This window comes from Neophocaena asiaeorientalis, unplaced genomic scaffold (genome assembly GCF_003031525.2).
Source record: "Neophocaena asiaeorientalis asiaeorientalis breed wild unplaced genomic scaffold, Neophocaena_asiaeorientalis_V1.1 scaffold294, whole genome shotgun sequence".
Classification (NCBI taxonomy): Eukaryota; Metazoa; Chordata; class Mammalia; order Artiodactyla; family Phocoenidae; genus Neophocaena; species Neophocaena asiaeorientalis.
The window spans coordinates 3726677-3752852 of record NW_020173945.1 but is presented as its reverse complement, the minus strand read 5'-3'; the positions used below and the strand labels follow the sequence as shown (position 1 = coordinate 3752852).

Genomic DNA, 26176 nt, shown 5'->3' with positions numbered 1-26176 from the left:
CAGGACCTTTGCGCAAGCTGCACTTTCTACTTGTAAGGCTCTTAACCCCATCTTTAAAGGTCGACATCTGTGTATCCCTCAAACGTCACCTCCTCAAACAGGTGCTTTCTTATGCTTCAGCCTCACTTGGATCCCCGGCAAAGTGGGGTTCCCATCATAGTTGTGTCTTACTCTGTACCTGTGCTTTCACTCTCGATTATTCACTCACTGTTGGTCTCGACAACTTGACTGCAAACTCCACGAGGGCAGAGAGAGTGTGGGGAAGAGAAGTCCCACTCATCCTGTTCCCAGCAGTCATCTCAAAGGCAAGAGAAACAAAGGCAGAAGGGACAGAATGAGACAGATCTGCCTGGAGATGTGAGTAGGACAGCAGGAGTGGCGGTCTTAGCAAACACAGCACATTCCAGCGCAAAAAACAGTAAACGGGAAGAGGGGGCGTTTCACACTGAGAAGAGCGTTATCGTAGCTTCATAGGACGCAGACAGCCTGCTGCTGTGAGTAATGGCGACGGACTCAACAAAATCTTCAGGTTAGGTGAATAGAAACTAGTATAAAAATGAAAACTAAAGTTAATAAGCCTGACTCAGTGACTATATGAGGAAGTTTCTATCCTACAGAGAATCAACAATCTTTTCAAAAGTCCCTGGATCCTATTTAGGCTCAAAGAAAAACTTGACAAATTCTCAAAGTGGAGATTTTAAGTCAGTATTCTTTGACTATAATATTAGAAACTAGAAATTAGTAAGAAAAGGATAAATTAAAAAAAATGGAATCCCTAGAAACGGAAGATCACTCATGTAATTTTAGGGTCAAACAAAGATTTAAAAATTCAATGATAGGCTGTTAAAAAAAACTAATGGCAATACTGCATGTGAAAATCAGTGAAATACAGGCAAAACTGAATTCTGAGAAAAATCTGCAGCCATACATTGTCTTATTACCAACCAAAAATAAATGAAGAATCCAAATCAGGACATTTAAAAAAAGAAGCACAACATAAATCTAGGCAAAGGGCAAATAATTTAAATGCATTAATAATTATTAAAAACTAATATTTATTGATATTTTAAAAAACATAAAAATGAAAAAGTAAATTCAACAGTTGATTCTTTAGAAAAATAGCTACAACGAAATCACATTTCTGGATAGTCTAATCCAAAAAAAAAGCAGAGAAAACACCCCTGTACAAAACCTCAGATAAAAGATTAGAACAAGTATGAGATTAACGTACAAAACATGTATGTTAAAAATCGGAAAATCCTTGATGAATTGGGATGCTTTTTGGGGAGACAAATTATCAAATCTTGATTTAAAAAGTAGAAAACCTGAGAAGAAAAAACAGAAAAAGTTGTTAAAGAATTACTTTCACAAAAGGTGCTAGGCCCGGGTAGTTCTTTCGAATTCCTAAGATCACATCTAGGGGCAGGACAGGAATAAAGACCCAGATGTAGAGGATGGACTTGAGGACACAGGGAGGGAGAAGGGTAAGCTGGGACGAAGTGAGAGAGTGGCATGGACATATATATACTACCAAATGTAAAATAGACAGCTAGTGGGAAGCAGCCACATAGCACAGGGAGATCAGCTCGGTGCTTTGTGACCACCTAGAGGGGTGGGATAGGGAGGGTGGGAGGGAGACGCAAGAGGGAGGAGATATGGGGACATATGTATATGTATAGCTGATTCACTTTGTTATAAAGCAGAAACTAACACACCATTGTAAAGCAATTATACTGCAATAAAGATGTTAAAAAAAATTCTTAAGATCACAGAAAAAGATGTCAAGCTTCCCAGTTCTTTGAAAAAGTTAACAAAACCCTGATCTCAAACCTCTTAAGATGACCTGCCCACGTGCCTCAGAACCCTCACGAACAAGTAACAGATGTTCACTTTCACTTATAAATAGACATAGAAGTCCTATTTAAACAGCTAGCAATTTTAAGCTAGCCATACACAATAGAATAAAATAGGTTTATTTCAGGAATGCTTTAATGCTATTATGATAAAATCACACTTCGATTTGTCAAAGGAAAATAACATATAATCATTTCAATACACGTTGAGAAGGCATTTGATAAAACTGAACATTCGTTTCTGATTTTAAAAAACCCCAACCTTGTAAAGCACCAAGAAGTTCTTCTTAATGTGATTAAAAAAAATCTCTCTCAAGCCAGTAGCAAACACCACATTTGCCGCTGAGGCATTTTCATTACAGTCAGGAATCCATTTATTTGATTTTTAGGCGGCCAGGTCTGTCTTCTCCCTTGTGGTTTCCACCTTTGGTGTCAGGGCTCCCAGCCAAGGCTTCATAGTCACCGCAGAGCCCTTCCAAAGCTGGGAGGGGCTGCCCACGCATCGGGCTACTTCCTCTGGTGACAGAAAGCCACAGAGGGGCCTGGCCTATGTTAGGCTCAGAGCGAGCCTGCCCGCCAGCTCATCTCTGCAAAGGGCCTCTGACCACAGACAGGAGGGCCGAGTGGCCTTCAGGGTGGGTAACCAAGCCCACGTGGGGTACTTTTCCCACAACCTACGGTGGGCACACGGGAGCTGCCTGGAGGCAGTGCAGGACAGGGCATCTTTTGTTTTTCTTGACGCTGCAGGGAGCATATAAGGAAGTCCTGTTAATGGTTTGATTCAAAACATTTCACTTCCAACCCTGGTGTCTTCTGGGAATGCGTGCTGGGCCGGCAGGACCCAAGCCGGCGGTGCACCTGGAGCCCACCCGCCCCTCCGGGACTTGCAGTGGGGGTCTGTACAACGAAGCCCTTCCTAAACCAGGCAGATCAGAGAGGTCCCATCAAGCTGGGAAAGTCCAATGACACCAAGTGACGGGAGTTGTCATGCATTTCTGCCGGCCCAGGGCTGACCTACATGACACCTTGCCAGGAACGTTTTGAAATCAGTGTGAGCACAGCATGCAAACTCACACTTGCAGAGGAATGTTTCCAAGGTTCTGACTATGTTGTAGAACAGAGACTCCTGGCATCTGGGCCACCCCGTTTTCCCTGGGAGCACTGGGAATTGCCAGGAATGACAGCATTGGTGAGCCCGCGCTAGGAGGTGTCCACTAAGACTCTCGGATCAGTAAGTGAACAGAACAACACTACAGGCTTCATACAAAGCCTGCTGAATGGAGGAGGTAAATCCCATCTCCCATCTTCATGACCAGCTCCCTGGCTAAACTGTACCACCCCGACTGCGGGCACTTGCTGAGCGAGGTGGACGGACGCCATCCTCTCGGAAAATGAACGATACGAGTAAAGCGGAGAATAAAGAACCTTGGAGGGGGGTTTCCAAGGCAAGAAGAGGAAGACAAATGGAAAAGGGCTGGTTTTTTCTCTGCTGGGTAGGAGACAACAATCCCTCCGGAAACACTCCCAGCCCATCTGGAGGTACCATCAGTGGAACAATGGTGGAAGCAAGGTGGTCGGGGAAGACGGTGGGACCCCACTGTTGAACAAGCTCTCTTTGGCCACATCCTCGCCATGTCCCCTCCCACCCCGGGCCTTTGGCCTCACCCCTTCTGTCTTTCGCTCTTTCAGGCTCTCTTCTCCTGGCCTGGAGCCAGCCTGGTTGTCCCACCCCTGAGACGTTCCACCAAGGAAAATGTGTCAGTGGAGTTTGGGAGATGCTGCGCAGAGGGGTTCCCCCTCACACAGTACAGACGGCCCTGAGGGGCTTCGGGAACCCAGGGCTTAGCCTGTCTCCTCTCTCACAGTGTTGTTTCTGGCTGCTTCTCAGGGCCCACTTAGGAATGACCTGCTCCCTGACTCTCAGGCCGGAAGGGATTTCACGCCTTCTCTTCCGGAGGGGTGTGGTTCTCCCAGCCCTGCTTCTACAGCAGGGAGGCAGGAGAGTCCTCTCGCCGCTGCCCCGGTCCTCCCACCCCCGCCTGCGGACGCCCCGTCCTCCAACCTCCAACCCAGTACTTTGGGGATACACCTCCTGAACGCCACCTCTGCGCCCCGCGCCCCCCTCCCCGTATCGCGCCCATCCCTCTGCTCCTGCTGCAGCTGCCCACTTGCTGTCCGTCCTCCCCGGACTGAGACCTCAGGGAGGGCAGAGCTCAGCTCCCTGCCGTACTCCGGGCCCCGGGACAGGCGCACCGTAAGGCTCAGTGCACGATGGTCAACGGATGATGTTGACCAACGATGCAACTCCAGGAGCCACTCGGAGCCCTTGTTCCCCCGAGCCTGGGCTGGGAGGGAGGGGGTGTTGGGGGTCACCGTCCCTTCCAGCCTGGGCTGCCCTGGGGCCCCAATGTGCGCAGAGGAGCCCTGGGGGCATCTGGGGTTCCTGCCTGGATATGGGGTCTGCCGTGGGGAGTCCAAGGCCCCCAGTACACACACACCTCTCTGAAGCACAGGCTGCAGCCCCTACATTAGAGCTGTCAGTGTTCCCATGGCAGCCACACAACCGGGCCCTCGGACTCCGGGGAAGGAGCGGGCGAATGCCCTGAGCAGATTCTTCAGCTCGGCATCCAGACCGGTAGGCCGGGCCACCTGGAAGCAGTGAGGGCAGTCACATGGGGGCTGGGCCGTGGGAGGGGCCGTGTGGGGCCCTGTGTGGAGTGGGAAGGGTGCCCCCTCCTCCAGGCAGTGCACGTGGCTTGGGTAGAGGAGCACAAGCTGGATTTCAGCTTCTACCTTGGCTGGCTGCCCTGTGAAGCTGCTGTGTGTCCTTGGGCGAGAGACTCAGGGTCTCTGAGCTGTGGAATCTCCATCTGGGCAGACAGCCCAGGGCTGAGATGGAGGCCAGGGAACCAATGCACGTGGGAGTGGTCCCCACTCCCCGACCCCCATAGGGAGAAGCGCCCAACCAAGGCAACTGCTATCAACTGAGGACGCCAGTGCTTTCCTATGTTTCTGGAAGATTTCAACAGAGTTTGGTGGATAACCCAGAGCTTTGCCGCCGCACGGGGCAGCTCGTGACCCAGCCCTGGTGTCCTGAGCTTGGCCCTGGTCAGGCCACGGCACCTGTTCCCTCTCCAGGGTCTGCAGACAGAGCATCAGCTCCTTGCTGGCCCCTGGGCTTCCTCAGCCGGGCCCAGCCTGCGAGACGCACCCACAGGGCAGGAGCAGGAAGGCCTAGAGGGGGCGAAGGGGCTGCTGGGCACCGGGCGGGGAGATCAGGTTCTAGGGACCCAAGGCTGCAGAGACCGAGCGAGGCAGGTACCTGGATGGGGCGGGTGGAGCTCACCCTTCCGCGTCTCCAGACGCCCTACTGCAGTTGTGGGGCTGGTCGGACATCCACAAGGGGTTCTGGGCTCCTGCTGCGAGCACGTGCACGCTGGGCCCTGGGACAGGCCAGGCCCAGTTCTCATGCCCCGGGTGATGGATGCCCCGTAAATAAGAGGGAGCTGTGGGCATGCAGAATGGGGACCCGCTCAGACTGGGCTATGAAGCTCACAGACCCCCCGCAGCCGGCTGTGACCCCTGATGGCAACACGCCGCACCCCAGTGACAGTGGAAGGCCTGGCCCTCTGCCGTCCAGAGGACAGGACACACTATGGCTATTTACGTGGAGACCCCTCACAGCTGCTCCCCCACTTACAGACCGGGGAGCTGGGGAGGGGCCCGAGCGACGGGCCCCAGGTGGCAGCGAGGTGGTGGCCCCGGGGCCCGCCTCGGCTCTGTGTGGCTCCGCCACGTAGGCCGCTGTCCCCTGCTCCCCGCTGAAGCCCCTCCTGGGGAGGGGGCACCCTGGCCTCTCGGCCTCCTCCCCTGCACCTGTTCTGTGGGCCCTGCTCCGGGCAGGAAGGAATCTGGGCACCTCTGCTCAGGCCGGCAGGAAGCGAGAGGTCTCTAAATCCATCCCTGGCTCCGCAGGCAGCTCGCCTGGGCACCAGGCACAGCCTGGGAGCTGCCAAGCCAGGCTCTCCACGGGTGGCGGGGCACGATGCCTCCTCGGAGAACAGACCGCCGCAGGAACCAGGCTCCAGGCTCATGGAGACGAAGCCACAGTTTTGAAATTCAGTGGGTGTCCTCCGAGGCCTGGCAGGTGGGGTGAGACTGGGCCCGCAGTGATCCCGCCCTGGGCTCTGAGAACGCTGGGGGCTATGCCCACCGTGGGCCCGGCCACACGTGACCCGCTCTGACCCGCTGCAACCCTGGGACCTCCTGGGACCCCTGGGCGGACACCCGGGTCCAGCAAGGTGAAGCCACCGGCCGGCCGCACCCGGGCCTGCCAGGGCCTCAGGGCTCCCGCCCTCCCCGGGACAGGGGTGAGCACACGTGTCTGGGTGCCAGCATTAGGCAGGACAGCCGGGCGCTATATTTGGATACTAACACCCCGGGGACATTATCCTTGTGAAACAACGCTGGCGCTGGCGGCTGGAGGGTAGGGCTTCTTTCTCCAATCCCCCCTCAGCCCTGCCCCCAGGGCCCTGTGGAGCACTGCTCTCTGCCCACCCTGCCCAAGAGGCCCTTTGTCTCCCTGATGCACTGGATTCTCCTGGAACCCCCGAGAGCTCCCCAAAGCCTTCAAGGACCCACCCACATATCCCACTAGCTTGCTGCCTCTGTCCAGGTGGCCCCCTTCCCTCTGTGCCCCTCCTGCCCCACCCCGCCTTGTTCGGAGCTCAGGGTGACACTGAGTGTTGGGGAAGGGCCGTGGAACATTGTACACCACGGAACATCGGCCAGTGGCGGACTCTGAGTACTGAGCCTCGGGGCTTCCACCTTTAAAATAGGTACAGTGGTCCCGGGCTCACAGCAAGGGGGTGTGAGTCCCCCCTCCCCGCCCCAGTAGGAGGCAGTCATGAGGCTAAGAAGCCCCCACTGAGGTGCTCACCACGCCCCGCACACGGGTACCTGGCCATCCCCGACCTCACAGCTGTGGAGGAACCTCTGTCTCTGAAGGAAAGCCCCCTGAGGGCAGGCACCGTTTGTCTCCCAGTCCAGCCTCGAGTGGGCTTTGCAGCTGGGGGGAAGGAAGGGAGCGTGGCCTCCCCTAACTCGACGGAGCCACTGAGACCTGCCAGCAGGTAGGACATTCACGCAGAACTCCGCATGGGCCTGGCATGGGACACGCTGTCAGGAAACGCGAAACGGCCCGCCTGTCTGGTCAGGCGTGCAGACGCCAGGCTGGCGGGAGGGGAACACAGAGAAATGCCCCACCCTGTGCTGCTTCCAGGAAAGCATGCAGGGTAGCATCAGCGGTCACGCTGGCACAGCATGGCAGCCTGCATCCCCCAGGGTCCCATGAAGATGACCTCCGGGCAGGGTGGCACTATCCCAGGCCAGGTCACTGTGCCACCAGGACAGGGGACAGTGGCTGTGGCTTCTCTGTACCCCGACAGCTTCTTGTCCTATCCTCGCCCTGGGCAGAAGGCCATGCTGGCTGGCAGGGTGACCTCTCACCAGGTTCCTGCAGGGCGGCCTTGACACCCAGTGGGGGGTTGCAGCTGGGGGCCATCCCTTCCTACTGCTGGGGTTCACCCCCAGGGAGCGTGAGGGGCTCCCCAGCAACCAGGGTGCTGGGAGGAGGTGCGTCCAGGTCCCGAAGCCTAAACCCACAGGGCTATGGCTCCAGGAAAGGGAGCCTGCTCCCTGCAGCCCCTGCTGCTGCCCAGTGGAGAAGAAACATAACCAAGTAGGGTAGGAGCAGGCCACCCCTGGCCCCCTGGCCCAGCGACACTCTGTCCCACCTCCCCGGGAACACGTGCCCGTGCAGGAGGGCAAGCCACTGTCACCCCCCAGCGAGGGCAAAGCTCCCAGTCATCCTCAGGGGCTTCTTCGTGACCCCAAATCACCCTGGGACACAAGCTTGGACCAGGGGCAGCCCCAGCGCACCGGGAGGATGAAGACACATGGAAGTAAGTGTCACAGGGACCCTGCAGACCACCCTGGCTTCTGGGAGGAGGTCTCAAAACTCTCCCACCTGCTCTGGGACCAAGTGGAGAGGGGGTGTCAGGCATTGGTGCTGCCCATCGACTCATGGCCCCAGTGGTCCTGGCTGCCAGGGTATGAGGACATGTGTCTTGAGAGCTGCCCCCAGGCAGCCCTGACACAGTCACGAGGGCTCCAGGCACACGTCCTGTGTGCCTGCCCTACGCCTCTGCCATCTCTTCCTGGTCCCATAGTTCTAGCAACCCATGAGCAACCACGCCCAAAAAAAGGAGTTCATATTTAAAAGACAAACCAAAATCTCTTCTGCCTTCCCTGATAACATAATGAAAACCCAGAGACAATGGGACAACAGCTTCATGAACTTCAGAAAACAAGGCTGTTCATCGTAGGTTTATTATCCTGTCAAGCTGCCACTCGAGTACAAAGCCAGCGAAAAGCTCCTTGGAAATTTCTGAGGTCTGAGAAAGTACTAATTACATGGCTTATTTCTAGGGTCTACTTCAAATAGTTGCATGAATTGAAAAGAGGCATGTGAAAGGGAATGATGATGTTAAAAATAATGCCATGTTTGAGTTAACAGTCTATTTGCACAGATAAGTAACCAAGAGCCCTGTCAGATCAACAGTTATTACTGATAAAAGCCAGAACAACAAAGAGTACAAAAAAACCGAAATAGAGGCAGAGAGAAAGAAGTAGGGTTCAGAACATTAGCTGAAATCAATGAGGAGAGGCAGAGAGGAAGAGATAGGTAGATAGACAGATAGATGGACTGCAGGATGGATAGACAGAGAGGTAGGTAGGTAGACAGAGGTAGATAGATAGGATAGGTAGGTAGGTAGATGGATACAGATAAGTAGATAGAGGGATAGATGGATAGATGGATAGAGGGGTAGATAGATAAGTAGATAGATGGATAGATACATAGACATAGATAGAATAGGTAGGTACGTAGGTAGATGGATACAGATAAGTAGATAGAGGGATAGATGGATAGATGGATAGAGGGGTAGATAGATAAGTAGATAGATGGATAGATAGACAGATAGACAGAATAGGTAGGTACGTAGGTAGATGGATACAGATAAGTAGATAGAGGGATAGATGGATAGAGGGGTAGATAGATAAGTAGATAGCTGGATAGATAGATAGATGGACAGATTGACAGACAGATATGGAGGAAGCCCAAACCCCAGAGACTCCTGCTCTTTCATCAAGTAGAAGCCAAAGTATGTCGTTTGATAATGTAAGAAAATCAGTACAGGAATAAGCACATCCGTGTCTCACATTTCATGGCCGGTTGAGTGAAAAACTAGCTTTGGCAATATTTCCACCTCCTTTAAAAGGTAAAAGAAAATACATCATGTTTCAACAATAGGGAGAAGAGGAAAGAAATCAGCAACCAAAAATGGAGCGCCTGAAAATAGAACAGAAAGGGCAAATATGATGTAATTTTCTTTGCTTCAAGGCTTGTCACTCTCCAGATGGAACAGATAAAAGTCAGCAATAAGCTGCCTGCAAGCGAGACAATAAAGACGGAATCAGACGGAAGCCCGAGAAGAGCTACGGGTAAACTCCAAGCAGCTGAAACACTAGGGTTTTGATGTTAATATGAAGCCACGGATCATTAAAGCAAAACCTATTAAGTATGATGAGGAGACATAAAATGATATTTCATGGTTGATAACGGGAGCACAGTAACATGGAATCTCAATGTTATAAAAACAGAGCGAAACATAGACATAAGACCCGTTAGAAAAATAAAATAGAAACAATAACAATATGATTAGAATGGAAGAACCGAATCATCGTCAAGCACATAAAAAATTCAGAAGCACACAAAGGGCTGGATAACACAACGACGCAGAATTCATGACTGTTCTGGTGGGAGTTAAACAGAATGAACAGAACATGCTTCATTTCTGAGTATTCATGGTATGTTCAGAGAAAGGTCATCATATACCAGATCTCAAAGAAAATCTCAATAAAAGTACAAGAGCAGAAATGATTTGAGCTATGTTCTCTCACTACATCAAGAAGAGATTAAGAACCAAATAGAAATAAAACATATGAGAATTAAAACACACTTGCCTAGAAATAGAGACACAGATGCAGAGAACAAATGTATGGACACCAAGGGGGGAAAGTGGTGGTGGGGTGGTGGTGGGATGAATTGGGAGATTGGGATTGACATGTATACACTGATGGGTATAAAATGGATGACTACTAAGAACGTGCTGTATAAAAAATAAATAAAATAAAATTCAAAAAATAAAAGAAAGAAAATACACTTGCCTAAAGAAAAAGCTGTAAACAAAACGAAAAGACAACCCTCACAATGGGAGAAAATATTTCCAAACGAAGGGACCAACAAAGGTTTAATCTCATACAAAGAGCTCGTTCAGCTCAATATCAAAAAAAACCCAAACAACCCAATCAAAAAATGGGCAGAAGATCTAAACAGACATTTCTCCTAAGAAGATACACAGATGGCCAAAAAGCACACGAAAAGATGCTCAACATCACTAAGTATTAGAGAAATGCAAATCAAAACTGCAATGTGGTATCATCTCACACAGGTCAGAATGGCCATCATCAAAATATCTACAAGCAATAAATGCTGGAGAGGGTGTGGAGAAAAGGGAACCCTCCTGCACTGTTGGCGGGAATGTAAATTGATACAACCGTTATGGAGAACAGCACGGAAGTTCCTTAAAAAACTAAATATAGAATTACCATGTAATCCAGCAATCCCACTCCTGGGCTTATATCTGGAAAAACTATAATTTGAAAAGATACATGCACCCCAGTGTTCACCGCAGCACTTTATACAATAGCCAAGACATGGAAGCAACCTAAACGTCCATCGACAGAAGAGTGGATAAAGAAGATGTGGTACATATATGCAATGCAACATTACTCAGCCAAAAAAAAGAATGAAATGATGCCATTTGCAGCAACATGGATGGACCTAGAGATTGTCACACTGAGTGAAGTAAGTCAGACAGACAAATATCGTATGATAGCGCTTATATGTGGAATCTAAAAAATGACACAAATGAACTTATTTACAAAACAGAAATAGAGTCACAGATGTAGAAAACAAACTTATGGTTACCAGGAGGGAAAGCGGGGGGAGGGATAAATTGGGAGACTGGGATTGACATTTACACACTACTATATATAAAATGATAACTAATAAGGACCTACTGTACAGTACAGGGAACTCTACTCAGTACTCTGTAATGACCTATATGGGAAAAGAATCTAAAAAAGAGCGGATACCTGTATATGTAGAACTGATTCACTTTGCTGTACACCTGAAACTAACACAACATTGTAAATCAGCTATAATCCAATAAAAAATTTTTATAAAAAGAAAAGAAAAAGCTGTCTGAAGAAGAATGTTAAGAAGATAATACCTGTCTATTAAGAAAAAAGGATGGAAAAACGGACATAAAATCTACAGAAAGTGAGGAAGGAGGTCCTTAGGAAGAAACATCACAGGTTTAAATGCCTTTATTATGTTTAAAAAAGTGAGAAAAAATGATGAACTAAGCATCTAAATGATATCTTAGGAAAGAAGTACATATTTTTTAAAAGAGGTGAGAGTGAATGCTGAGTTAATGCCAAAAATTTAAAAGAGACATTGTGACGTAAAACCTAGCCTATTCTCTAAAGACTATAAAAATGGGCACAATTAATGAGAAAGTGGGCCTCCTGATGTCCCTTTGATGAGTGAGGTGGCATCCACCCAAAGGAAAAAAGGGGGAGAGAAACACGAAGATAAAACAAAACTTGGATATAGAGGATAGTAAACATTTAAAGGGATACTACGCATCCTTGTGTTTTAGTGAGAAATCTGGAGGATACGGCCCAAATAAATATAGCTGAAATACAAATAGGAAATAAGAAACAGCCAAAATTAATTAATAGTGGAGGAAGAAACTGGAGAAAGGAATTCCCCAAACCACCCAGAGCTGATGGCTTCGATGATGAGTTCATTCAGACTTCCGAGGGAACATCAATTATTTCCTACCCTTGACCCCAATCGTCAGCTAAACACATATATTCCATTAGGCCAATAGGAGTCTACTCCTAAAACCCGATTAAGGAAACTCGAACAGAGGGAAATCAGGAACTGTCAATCAAGAAAATGCCATTATGGGACTTCCCCCGGAGGTCCAGTGGTTAGGACTTGGCGCTTCCATTGCAGGGACGCGCCGGTTCCATCCCTGGTCGGGGAACTGAGATCCCGCGTGCCGCGCTGTGCAGCCAAAAAAAATAAAGAAAAAGAAAATTCTATTATACTATTTTCACTGGGGAGAAAACAGAGGCCCACAGAGAGTGTAAGCAGTGAAAGAATCAGCAGGATTCGTACCCAGGTGGTCCTATTGGAGCTCCACACTTCTTTCTTCCCCACGCTTGTTTTTTCTAATTGCTAAAAGACAGCACCCAAAGGTAACAAGTGGTCAATCCAACTAGGCCAGCTGCCAATCCTCAGGACGCTTGGGGGCCTGCAGGGCTCCCCATGGGAAGGACTCTTGCAAACAGGTGATGCTTCCTGAGTTGACTGATTGATACTGGCTGGCTCAAGTAAGATCTCAATAGGACTTTTTATGGAATTTGGCAAAATGGTTCTCCAGTTGTTTCAGAAAAATAGGTGGAAAGTATATCAAAGAGAGCACAACACAATGTGAGATCTAACAAACATGAACACACTAGTCTCGGAGGAGCTCTCCTAAACTGTAGAAAATATCATAAAGCCATGATAATTTAAGTGCTGGAATATGCCCCCAAAACAGAGGTAAAAATTAACTGAAATAGACTCTAATGTGTACAAGAAGGTATTAAATGTGTTAAACTAAGAAGAACCGAACGACTGAGGAAAAACTATTTAACAAATTATGTTAGGATAATCGAGATAGGAAGGATATAAATTTTAATTCATGCCTCAATGTAACTACCCACTGTTTTAAGAAGATAAACATTATTTCACAATACAGAGCAACTAAGAAACAGAACATGTGTGGCCGCGTGAGTCAACCAAATTTGTGGAACAGATAGGACGCTGCCAAAACCACAGAGCTCTGAGGAGAGAGTAGGGGCACACATGCTTAACGGACTAACTAACTAAAACCTAGAAAATAAACATCACCAGAATAAACACAAATGAAACATGAAGATATTTAGAACAAAATGACAGAGAGCTAATCTCTACCATAGTCAAGAGTTTGTAAAAGCAAATTAAAAATACACCCAGTGGGGGCTTCCCTGGTGGCGCAGTGGTTGAGAGTCCGCCTGCCGATGCAGGGGACATGGGTTCATGCCCTGGTCCGGGAAGATCCCACATGCCGCGGAGAGGCTGGGCCCGTGAGTCATGGCCGCTGAGCCTGCGAGTCCGGAGCCTGGGCTCCGCAATGGGAGAGGCCACAACAGTGAGAGGCCTGCGTACTGCCAAAAAAAAAAAAAAAAAAAAAGAAAAAAAAATACCCCCAATGACTCAAGTATAAATAGCAACAGTTAAGGTCAGCTAATCTGTGTTTGAGAAAAAGCAAATTGCAAACAACTGAGGGAGAACAGCTCAATCCTCCTAGGGGCCAAAGATGGGCAACTTGAAACCAAAAAGGAAATCTCATTTAAACCTGCAAAAATAGTCTCTACAAACTCAATACTCAGGAACCTATATGGAAATACATATTTTCCCATATGTTGCTGGTAATGTAAATTAGTGAAATTCTTTAAAAGGACGACTGGGCCAAACCTATCAAGAACCACAGAATGTTCATGGCATGTGTTGTAGCAAGCCCACATGCAAGAATTCTTAAAGAAATTAGTCAAAAAGGAAGTAAGGCTCGGCGTACAAAAGTTCTTATAGCAGCATCATTTATAATATCAAAACCCTGGAAATGGCTCAACACAAGTAGGATTGGAAATATCAGGACATGTTAATTTGGCCTTCCTGCCATCGACCTAGGCTGCCTCCCCTGTCCTGGCAGTGAGGGTCAACTCACCCTCCCTGCTACCCCAAAGGAGCGTGTTTTGAACACAGTGCGGTCTCCATTTCTAAGACAAGAGCTGAAGAGGAGGGATCTCAGACCTAAGGCCTGTCCCGAGCGCGGCCTGCAGGGCACCCTGCGCACACGTGTCCAGGGCTTAAGTCCTGTACGATGCTTGGGGAGAAAGGTGACCTCCAAAGATGTTTGGGGCGTGGCTGCTGTGCTGCGCCTCGGCTCCCGGACCCCTCCCACAGAAGACTCTGAGCGTGCTCGGGACAGGGGACCACCACCTGGGTGACTGACGAGCGGATGGGTCCCGGGAGACCCTGTCACCGGGCTTGGGGCAGGGGCCCTGGTGGGCAGGGGGAGCGCTGGGGTAAAGACAGCATTACGAAGCGACATCTGCTAGGATCCCCCCACCCAGCCTCCCCTGCCCACCAGAGCACACCCCATCCTCGTCTCCCATCACGAGCCCGCCCTGCCCCCTTCCGTGTGTGCGCAGCTCCCCTGACAGAGAAGTCCCATCTGCCTGGACGGTCCTGGGTTTCCCGGGCTGGGGGGAAGGGGGTACCGCAGTGTATCCTGTGGGAAGTAGGGATGGACGCGCAGAGCAGGGAGGCCCCGTCACCACATGGGTTCCATCTGCCTGTCCCTCCGCTTAGGCCGGGATCTGCCGAGTGTCATCTCCTCATGACCTTATATGTCCTGACACTGGCCTGATCTGATACGCAAACTGTGGAGATGGTGAAACAGGGCAGTTAACGGTTTGATGGAAAAAGACGTCACGGCAGGCCGGGTGCCAGGGCCCAGCGGTCAGTTAGCCCCGCATCTGGGGACATGCGTTCGTCCCCTCCCAGGGCAGCAGCGGAGAAGAAGGGAAGCTGAGGTCGACGGAGCGGCCCCAGGTGTGGACGGTGAGGGCCGGGCCCTCCTCCCCAGCTTCGGGCTCCTCGGTTGTGGGCCCGCAGGTGCATCATCTGGGAGCTTCCTGAGACCCTCCTGCCCCTCACCCCCACCTCCAGGAGCCCAGCTCGGGGTGCTCGAAGCCCCAGACGGCGCCTGCCCGCCTTCTCCAGCATGCCTCGCCCCCGACATCGGTCCCATCGTCCCAGCCCTGGATCCGTCCCCCAGGCCAGCTGGGGCTGAGCTCCCCGGCCAGGGCGGAGGGGCCTGGCAGGCCTCCTGAGAGCCCCCGGCCCGCCAGCAGCAGACAGGCCCGTGTTGGTGCCGCAGGGTCTCGGGGCGCACGGCGCACTCCTCCCCCGTGAGCTGGCATTCCCAAAGGCTCTGTCGCGATGCCATCTGGGTGCGGGCTTCAGGAAGCCGCCTTGGAGAGCGCGGGGCAAAGGGCGCCCCTTTCTTCTGCCGCCCAGCAAGCCTGAGCACGTGCTGCCTCCTTGTCACAGCTGGGACCTGACGCACCCGGGGTGGCTGCGGGGAGCCCGGGGTCTCCCGCCCCATGGCCCACAGGCAGCAGCAAGTAGCGGCGTCTCCACACACCCGAAGAGCCAGCGGGAGGTGAAATGAAGCAGCAAAGGGTCGGGGAAGAGCTGGGGAGGCCCGCGGCCCCGTCCTCAGCCGCCTGCGGAAAGCCGTGTCTCCACCTCTTCCCCGAGGGCAGGAGACCCAGCTGAGGCCGGGCCAGGGGACGGGACCGAGGCCTGAGCAGAGCCGGCTTGGCTTCTCAGGGTGAGCTGGCGGGTGTTCCTGGCACGGCCCCTCCCCGAAGGCCCCCAGAGGTCCAAGATTGGCCGCCAGCTGTCCGCACTTCTGGCTTGAGGGGGCGGCTGTGCTGTGGGACACCTGGAGGGTCCCCGGCATGCAGGTGGGCAGAGGGTGTGGGAGGGGCGTCTGTGCCAGGTCGTCCCGACGAGCGTGTGGCCCGAGCACGGGTGAGTATCAGGGCAGATCCTTGACAGACAACCAACGAGGGCCCGGGGCCCAGATCCGAAAGCTCCCGGCTGTGAGGGGCGCGCAGGTGGGCCGGCCTCCAGGCCAGGCATCCTGCAGGGCTCTGGTGAGAGGCTTGCCCAGCACCCTGGGCGTGGGCCCCCCTGAGCCCCGGGCGGGCTGGGCCGAGAACAGCAGGAACCCCGGGAGGGTGATGGCCGCTACCCCAGAGACACCTCCGTGGTTAAGGAAGACGCCCGCTCTCAGTTCCCCTTGGGATCAAAACCAAAGCAGCTGTTCCAATGCTGCCGCTGAGCTGGGAAAAATTTCCTGACTTGACCCTCTTCTCCGGACACACAAAGAAGGCCCTTTGTTCCAACAGCAGGCTGGGGATCACGGCAGGCCCAGGAAAGACCCTGCGGTGGGTCAGCGCACCAGGGCTAAACCAACAGGCACCTGGAACTGGGGGGCTAGGCCTGCAGCCCACGGCTGCAGGAGCAGGTCTGCAAGCCCTCTGCGCTGCTCTGGGTCCTTCACTTAACTCACTGGGCTGTTCCTCCACTCGCAGGCCAGAGACCCAGCCTCATCGCTGGGCCCTGGCTCGCGCCAGGCTGGAGGGCTCTCACGGCCCAGCATGGGGCCAGCGTGGCAGGGAGGGGTTCCCGGGAGCAGGCCATGGAGACCCGGGTCCCTTGGACCCCGAAGCTGCCGTGCGCCGAGGCGGACATGGTCAGGGTTTACAGACCTGGAGGCTTTGGGGCAGAGAGGCTGGGATGAAGGTGAAGTTGGGCTCTCTGATGACCAGTCTCCGATGGCGGTGCCCCGTGCCCCTGGGCCACCTCTGACCACCTTTGATACCTTCCCCGGCCCAGGTGACACCTTAGAGCCTGAAGCTGTGCAGGAAGTGGGGGAGCAGGGCTGCCCCCTGGTCTCCTAAATCCACCCGGCATTTCTTGTCTGGGGGAGAAAATCGATATGCGGTCACTTTAAAACCAGCCCTTTCCTGGTTGAGTTCTGCACGTTCCAGATTCCTCTCCCTCCCCAAACAACACCAACAGGAAGGTCTCTGGAAATGAGAGTTTCTGATGATACATTTCCCCAAGTCCTCTATAGCTTCCCCAATTAGATTACGTTCCCAGTTAATATGTTAAATCATGTTAAATTTCCATTAGTGAACCAGGGCTGCACTTTAACGAGCTGACCTCTGGGACACGGCGGACTTGGCCTGGCGTACAGTGGGGAGCCTGCCCTGCTGGACTCACTGGCCCTACAGGGACCCAGAGTGGGGATGGGTCAGACACCTGCAGAGTCTGAGGCCCCCCAAAGCATCCTCACACGGAAGGACTCAGGAGTAACCCCCGAGCCATTCTCACGACGGAGGAGCCAGGGGTCCCGGTCCAGGGCTGCTGGAGAGAGGTGCCTGCGTTGGCTCAAACACAGAATCTCGCTGTGCAGCTATGGTCCCAGGGTGAGCTCTAACTGTTACAAACCTTGAAACGCAAAAACGAGCAGGCCCACATGCCAGGGCAGGTCACTCAAGAATGTCCACTGTCCTCTTGTTAGAACAAGTCATCAGCCCTCTGCTTTCCCTCGAGAAATTCCTATCCGTGAGCAGCGATGCACAGCACTGCTGAGAGCCGGCCAGCAGGGCCAGGCCCCGACGTACCCATGGTGGACTTTATCCCCGAGTGTTCTGGAGTGTGCGGCCTATGGAAGACTGTCTGGCTCGTGTTCGTCTGTGTCACTCAGTGCGAAGGTGATCTCTGACTTGCAGCTGTTTTGAACTGGAGTCTTTTCTGATTTCGGGAGAGCCCAGAAGTTTCCCTCTGCCAGATCAGAGCTGCCTTGACGTCAGGCGGCAGGCACCAGGCGGCTCTGGCCCTAGCTGCGCTTGCTTTAGGGGCTTCCCACCCTCAGCTGCAGCCTGGCCCTGAACCCCAGACCCCAACAACGGCCCAGTGCTGCTTGCTGGGCTGTGGCCTTTGCCTCACCCACAGGCCTTAGCTGCACTTGGCTTGGACAGGCGTCCTTCCCAACACCCGTGCCCTTTGCCAGACGCCCACCTGGCTTGTGGCCCTCCGGCTCCAGGAGAACCCCCTGAGCCACAGCCGCTGTCCGGCTCTCTGCCTGCTGGTCCCCACCTTGGGTGCCTGCTCTCCCGCTGGTCACTGCGCTCTGGTCATGGTGATGGCCCTCCTGCTTACACCCTCACTACGCCTAGCCTTCTCTCTGGGTCCCTCTTCCGTTCTCCTTCCACCCAATCCTTTGGACAAGTTTGTCCACCCCCAAGGTCCCCCAGACCTCCACTGTTCCAGGAGACCCTGGAAAGTCTGCCCTTGGCTCGAGCACCAGGCTTGGTATTGAAGCCGAGCAGGACCCTGTGGGGCTCCTGGGCACGGATGCCTTTCCATGTCCCCTGCTTCTTGTTTGTAGGGACAAGACTCCAGCCTCCATGACCTTCCCTGAGTTCTAAAGCGCAGATTCAAACAGTTGCTAATCGTGGAAGGGAGGGGATGCAGAGACAAGGGAGGAGCGGCCAGGAAGCAGTAGCGCAGCCTTGGGCCAGGCTCCTGGTCCCTCCTCAAGGGACTCAGAGAACAATGTATTTGAGCTCTTTACAGAACTAAAACCCCCAACAAATGGAAGATGTTGGCATTCTTCATTCCAGAGAAGACCAACTGAGGCCACATAAAAGGAACCAGAGAAGCTCATCAAGAGATTACTGTGAGACCAGATTAAAGGCGCTCAGGCCCTGCACACACCCTAATCTTACCAGCAACCCCACCCTTGAACTATTGCTATAAAACTCCTCACCAAATCCTCCCAGGTTGGGACACATGGTTTTTGAGGGCAAGAGCCTGCTGTGCCCCCCTCTGCCTGGCAAAGCAATAAAGCTATTCTTTTCTACTTCACCCAAAACTCTGTCTCCGAGATTCTATTTGGCACCTGTGCACAGAGGCCAAGCTTTCGGCATCATTATCCAATGCAAATGAACCTCACCAGGCCCACTGGATGCTGGCGGGGGCAGAGATGGCCACTGGAGGCCAGCATCCACCTCCAGGGGAGCCACACTTATACAGAGAGCATCCCCACATTGCCCCCTGAGGTTCAGGAAGCGGCCGCCTAGTGCCCTTGGGGAGTGTCAAGAGCTGGGACTTTGACTCAAAGAGACCTTCCTTACTAGCTGTGACCCTGGGCAGATCCAGTGGGAAGTACAACATTTCTGCCTCTTCCTGAGTCGCTGCCTACTTAAACGAGATAGTGAATGTTCAGGGCCTAGCACGATGCCCAGCTCACAGTAAGTGCTCAGTAAATGCGAGCTATAATAATAAACTCTTTTCTTGGACGGAGGGAACTGACAACTAAGTAAGCGTGCAGTAGGCAGTGAGCACCCACTGATGGTTCTGGAGGAGAAATTAATGTTGTCGATGCAATATGGGGAAGGCTTGAAAAGGGACCATTTATAAAAGTATGAGCAAAATGCACAGGGAAACTTAGTAAAGGGCGAAGTGGCGTCTCAAATCGCTGGGGGCAAAGATGGGTTCATGAATAAACAGGACAACGGGCAGGTCATCTGGAAGAAGACAAAATCTGCTTCATAGTTCACACCGCAAACCACAATCAACTCCAGGTAGACCAGGGGTTTAGATGTCGCCACTGAAACCAGACATGAGCTCGAGAAGAAAACATGGGTGGATTCCTCTTGAATCTTGCTATATATAGGGAAAGGCTTTCCAACTATGACTCAGATCCAGAGGTGATAAAAGATCAACTCTCATGTGACTACTTAAAAAAAATATTACGTGGCACCAAAAATGCTGAAAACAAGTCGAAAGACAACTAACAAACTAGGAGAAAATATCTAACGTGTATCACACACAAAGGGCTACTTTCTGTTCTGACTTATAAAGAACTCTTGAAAAAGGACCAGAAATGGTCTTGATAGAAAATGGGAAAAGACATGAACAAACAACTTGATTTGAGGATGGCCGTTAAACGTAGGAAAGATGTTCAGATTCACTTGTAACTGGAGACCGCAAATTAACACTCCACTCAGACACCAGTTCTCATACATCCAACGGGGAACGTTCAACGTCGGATGACAGTCTGCTGGCGAGGCTTGGGGAAACGGGCCCTCCACTGCTGGTGGGGTGCAAACCGGTGCACCCTCGGGAGAGCAATGGGCAGTACTTAATAAAACCACGTGTGCCCTTACCGTTGACCTGAAGATACAGCTCCAACAACATGAAAATGCATCTGTACAAGGTCATTCACTTCAAAGCTATCTGAAATTGGAGACTACTGGGAAAACCTAAATGCCTCTTCATAGGAAAGCGATGGAAACACAGTGCATGATGGAGTATATTATCCAGCTGTAAAAATGAATGGGAACATTCTCTGTGCACTGATAAGCACTGATGTCCAGGATATACTTCTCAGTGAAAAAAGAAAACCCCAAGTGCAAAAAGGATATCTATAGTGTAGTATAAGAATATCTATAGTATAGTATAGTATATTTATAGTATAGTATGAGAGTATCTATAGTATATTATCGTACAGTATGGTATAAAGATATCTATAGTATAGTATAAGAATATCTATATTATGATATAGTACAGCATAAGAGTACTGATAGCATAGTGTAGTATAAGAATATCTATAGTAAAAGACTATCTATAGTACAGTATAGTAGAAGACAATCTATGGAATAGTATAGTATAGGAATATCTGTAGTACAGTATAGTATATTAGGTTGGCCAAAAGGTTCTTTCGGTTTTTTTTTCTGTAAGATAGCTCTAGTAGCACTTAGCTGTCTTTAACGTCATTGGAAACAATTGTGTTAGATTGTATGTGACAGCTGTCATATCAGCGTGCATTTCAAAAAAGACGTCAAATTGGTGAATTTTTGTGTAGCCATTTTAATATCGAAGATGGAAGAAAACAGCAACATTTTCGGCAAAAAAGGTAAAAATGCGACTGAAATGCACAAAAAGATTTAAGCAGTGTATGGAGAAGGCGCTGTGACTGATGGAACGTGTCAAAAGTGGTTTGCGAAGTTTCATTCTGGAGATTTCTCACCGGACAATGCTTCACGGTCGGGTAGACCAACTGAAGTTGATAGCGATCAAATCGAAACATTAGTTGAGAACAATCACCGTTATACCACGCTGGAGACAGCCGACACACTCGAAATATACAAATCAAGCGCTGAAAATCACCTGCACAGCTTGGTTGTGTTCATCGCTGTGATGTTTGGGTTCCACATAAGTTAAGCGAAAAAGACCTTCTTGACCGCATTTCCGCACGTGATTCTCTGCTTAAATGTAACGAAAACGTTGTTTTTAAAACAAATTGTGATGGGCGATGAAAAGTGGATACCGTACAATAACGTGGAACGGAAGAGGTCGTGGGGCAAGCGAAATAAACCACCACCAACCACACCAAAGGCCGGTCTTCATCCAAAGAAGGTGATGTTGTGTATACGGTGGGATTGGGAGGGAGTCCTCTATTATGAGCTCCTTCTGGAAAACCAAACGATTAATTCCAACAAGTACTGCTCCCAATTAGACCAACTGGACACAGTACTCACGAAAAGCATCCGGAATTAGTCAAGAGAAAACGCATAATCTTCCAGCAGGATAACACAAGACCGCATGTTTCTTTGATGACCAGGCAAAAGCTGTTACAGCTTGGCTGGGAAGTTCTAATTCATCCAGCATATTCACCACACATTGCACCTTCAGATTTCCATTTATTTCAGTCTTTACAAAATTCTCTTAATGGAAAAAATGTCAATTCCCTGGAAGACTGTAAAAGGCACCTGGAAAAGTTCTTTGTCCAAAAAGATAAAAAGTTTTGGGAAGATGGGATTGTGAAGTTGCCTGAAAAATGACAGAAGGTAGTGGAACAAAAGGGTGAATACGTTCTTCAATACAGTTCTTGGTGAAAATGAAAAATGTGGCTTTTATTTTTACTTAAAAACTGAAGGCACTTTTTGGCCAACCCAATACTTCATGTAAGAAAGAAGAGGATATAAGGGAAAAAATATGTCCACCTGCCCATTTGTACAAAGGAATACAAGAAGGAAAAACCGGAAGCTAATGAGACTGGTACCCACAGGGAGTGGGTGGGAATGGGGTGAAAAGGATGGAGAAATGCGGTGGGGGGAAACGACACTCCTCGGAAGCTACCTTTGAGGACAGCTCTGACTCAGAGCCCCAGCGTGATGGGCAGTTCTCTGCGTCAACCTGCCCAAGCTTTAGTTCCCAGTTACTCAACCAAACACCAACCCAGGTGTTGCTGGGGCAGTTCTGAGATGCGGTTCACCTCTACAACTAGTTGGCTTTAAGTAGAGAGATCCTCCCTGATCATGTGGGTGGGCTTCAGCCTCCAGTTGAAAGGCCTTAAGAGCAAGTTAAGAAATTCTGCCTCAAGGCTGCAGCCTTGGCTCCGCCCAAGAGTCTCCAGCCTCAGCCTGCTCCGCAGATTTGAACTTGACACACCCATGATTGTAAGCCAGTTCCTTGAAATAAGTATCGTTATATATAGCTTTTCCCTACACCAAGGTTAAAGGGGGGTTCTCCCATGTTATTTTTCTTTCTGTGCTTGGGTGGTCTCATTGGTCACATCTAAATCCCTGGTAGGAATATATGTGTATGTTTATCTTGGCTTTTGAGCATCATTCTTTAATCAAAGGAACCGGGGCTCCTTGGAAAAATGGCTGATTCCAGGACTGGGGCAGAAAATGCACAAAATGAGGCTGGAGAATCTCATGGTGCCAGAAAGTAAGGAACTGCCCCCAAAAGGATGCGGGGTGCGGGGGGGATGTCAAAAGAACACAAAAGCCAATTTGAAGGTGCTGTAACTGCCAAAGCTGGGACAATTTAAGGACCCTTGTGATGGTGTTGGACCCACCCAGATAATCCATATAATCCCCCCATCTCAGGGTCACCTGGTTAGCAACCTTAGTTCCATCTGCAATGTACCTCCCCTTCACCATGTACTGTAACATAGTCCCAGGTCCCAGGATTGGGATGTGGTCACCTCTAGGGGCTGTTATTCTGCTGACCACAGACCCCGGGGCTGGCTGGCCCCAGCTGATTTGCCGAGATGCTCTCAGGATGAGGACTTTTGCTTCTTCCTCCCACGATTATCTCGATTTTCTTTTTAAATAAAGAAATTTCCTAGCAACCTCACCTCCACCCCCGGCTTCTATTTTCAGCTGTATCACCACATGGCTCAGCTCGGATGATGGCAAACTCTGGGGCCCGGGTGATAAGGACTCCTGTTCGCACTCTAAGAGGAGTCGGAAACCGTCTGTGGTGGCTTCGTTTCTAGTAACATGTCACCACTGCTTCGTTCAGAACGCCACTTGCCAATTGCGTTACCTCTTCTGCGAGGCCACCTGTTTGGAATCTGTCTACACAAATCACTTGCACAGAGCTCGGGGCGGGAGCGGGGGCGTGTGGTTCCCCAGGGACCCTCGTGGTGTTTTCTCTGCATCATAAAAATGTGCACTCTTTAATTTAAACACGAATCACTCAGCGGAGGCAGAAAGCCAATTAGCCTCAAGAACAGGCTCTGCTGATTCTGAACATCCGGCCCCCGCCCCGCCCCCTTTGATTTCTAACCCCGCCCCGCTTTGATTTCTAACTCAGGACTGATTTCTCAGCTCAGAAAAGGAGACCCTGAAGTCTGGGAAGAGGCAGCGGAGAAGGAGGAGGGTGAGGAAACCCCACCTGGCCCGGCGCCCGCTCGGCCTCTGCTCAGACCCTGGAGGGCCGCGCGGGTTCCATGTTAATTGCAGGGGCAGGAAGCAAGCATCCCCGCGCCCAGCTCCTGTGTGTCCTGCGCTGTGCTGTAAACCGAGGTGCAGGTCTTTGTACAGAGGACATCGGAGCCCAGGCTGGAAACCCACAGACACTCTGCGTACCCTGTTCACCTGGCAGGGTCGGCCGCCCACCTGTGATCTCGGCATCTGGAGGGTATTTCTCTTTGCCTTTCCTCGCCCACTGGAGCCCTCTGATGCTCCCGGGCCCTGAACGCTGAAGCAGAAACACAACCTGGGATAGCGCCTGCAGACACACCAAGTTATGATCTTTGCTCCAGAAGACGGAGGGGACGGGGCCTGGGCAGGGACAGACGCCGACCCCGCTGAGCGGCCGAGGGGCCCAGGGATGAGCCCTGTGGGGCAGGAAGAAGGACGTCTTGGCAGAAGGACTGAGTCAGCAAGGGGAAGGGGCTCAGCTCGAGCTGGGCCGCCCATGGTTCCAGGAAGCTCCGAGCCCCGAGCAGGCAGGAAGGACAGCCCTGGCCGGACCATGGGGATGGAGGGAAGCTGCGGGTACAGCCCTGCACTCGGGGGCTCCTGTCACAGGGACTCGGCCCGGCCTTTAGACCTTTGCTCCCGGTTTCCAGCCTCCCAGACCGGACAAGGGCCAAACGGAACCCTCCGCCCGCCGCCTGCCACGCTGGCGCCCGCCACCCACCGTGACCCCAGGTCGCTGCGCTCAGGCCTCCTCCACCCCACCGTCCACGCTCACCTGGCAGGGGCGCCCTCCTTCGCCCTCACCCTGGACCCGGCCTGTGGCGCATCCACACCCTGGACTTTGGTGAAGAACCGCAACCGCGGCCTTGAAGGAAACCCTCTCGCCGGGCCCGCGGGCCCGCCCCCGACACGCCCCCCGACACGCCCCCCCGCCGGAGATGCGGACTCACCCGATGGTCTTGCCCCAGTCGCACCACAGCGGCCTCCCGACGGCCTCCATGTCCACCTGGAACTGGGCGAGGCAGAGCTCGTGGAGGAGGGTGCTGAAGGTGGCGTCCTGGCAGGCGGTGGCCATGAAGAGGTGGCTCACTGCAACGACAGCCCCCAGACGACTGTCACCCTCCGGCCTCGCCGGGCCCGCCTGCCCCCACTGCGGGTCAGGGACTTTTCTGTCCACAGCCCACATCCATCGGGGCTCCCAGCCCAGGGCCCGCCGGGGAGCCCTGTCTGACTCTGAGGCCACCAGGATGCCCTGGGGTCCCCGTGATCCCTGGAGGGGGCGTCTAGGCTCCAACTGGATCATTTCTTCGTCAGTTGTTTCGGGGCCCAGCAAAGGCCCTGCCTGCTAATAGCAGGTCTGATGATGAGGTCTCCCAGGGCGACAGCGACAGAATGGGGACCGCACTTCCTCTTGTCCGGGGCACAGGGTCTGACTCTCACATACTGTTTCATCCTCACACCACTCCCGATATGGTTCCCAAGGCCTGCCCTTCACTGACATGGAAACTGCGGCTGCGAGAACAGCTTGCTGGGACCGGACCCTGGTTCATCACCGCGAGGCCACCAGGCCTCTGCTGGGGAGTGAGGAGGAATCAGCCCGCCCCAGGGAGGGCCAGCGGCACAGGGTCCTGGAGACCGCCGCCCGCCCCTCTTCCTCCGCGGCACCTGTGGGCCGCGCCGCAGCACCCAGCACCGAGCTCACATCCTCCGTGTCTGGATGTTCACCAGTCAGAAACCACCAAGCAGACAAACTGTCACGTGAAATGTTTCTACCCTCCCGCCTAGATGAAGGTACAGTCAGAAATTACAAACGGCCAAGCAGTGCCGTGCACAAAGCAAACTTGACTCATTTCCCCCAAGCCCCAGCCTGGCTCCCGTGGACGCCAGGCAGGCGAGGAGGCTTCTCCCCTGGGTCCTCCGCGCCAGGCCTCCTTCCCCTCCCCTCTTCAGGCTGAGCGTCCACTGTCCACCTTCTTGCGGCTCTTTGGGGTGGGGTCGGAGTCCCTGCATTCCCTGCTTGGGCTCTGCCTGCAGGCACCCCCCGCCGCCCCCCAGGCCATGCTGCGTCCTCTGCCTGCAGGCACCCAGCCGCCCCGCCCCGCCGGCAGGCCCTTCCAAATCCCTGGGGGGAGGGGCTGCGCTGGGAATTCTGGGACTCAGGGACATGGGTGGATGGCAAGCTGTCACTTGAGGCGCTCGGGCCTGGTAGGGGTGTGCGCTCAGGTGGGAGCCCCTGGCCCCTCGGACTCCTCCCCCTCCCCCTCTGTCTTCCCAGAGGAAAATGCAGAGGAGCTGGTTCTCCAGTCCCTACAATATTCGGGCGCTGCTCAAAGCTCTTTACGACTACCCCGAGGTGGGGTCCTATGGTGATCATCGCCTTACAGATGGGAACTGGGGATTCGGGGCTCAGAAGCAGGCCCAAGGTCCGAGCACTGGAAGCGGTGTAGACTGGACTGAACTAGCCCTGCCCCCGTTGGGGCCTGCACCCGGCCGACTCCCAGACCGCGAGGCTCGGGCCGGAAGCAGGAAGTGGGGCACCAGGCCTGACCTGTCCTCTGCTGCAGATCTCGGGGAGGGGGTAGGTGAGGAAGGTGGGGCGTGGCCAGAGAGGTGGTGACGGCAGGGGGCTGGGAAGAGCCATTCTAGTGTGCGACTCTGGGGGCTCAAGAGTT

The 26176-nt window shown here is 52.4% G+C and overlaps 1 protein-coding gene across 1 annotated transcript in view; it reads right to left on the bottom strand.

Moving 5' to 3' along the window:
- The window catches only part of RAMP1 (receptor activity modifying protein 1), a 34715-nt gene extending 9671 nt beyond the window's left edge, over positions 1 to 25044 (bottom strand). Inside the window, exons 1-2 of the mRNA XM_024752740.1 lie at positions 25004 to 25044; positions 24455 to 24593 (exon numbers count right to left, since the gene is read on the bottom strand). Of these exons, the coding sequence (XP_024608508.1) occupies positions 24455 to 24579 (125 nt within the window). The 5' untranslated portion in view covers positions 24580 to 24593; positions 25004 to 25044. The remainder of the gene's footprint in view (positions 1 to 24454; positions 24594 to 25003) is intronic.
- Between the last annotated feature and the right edge of the window lie 1132 nt (positions 25045 to 26176).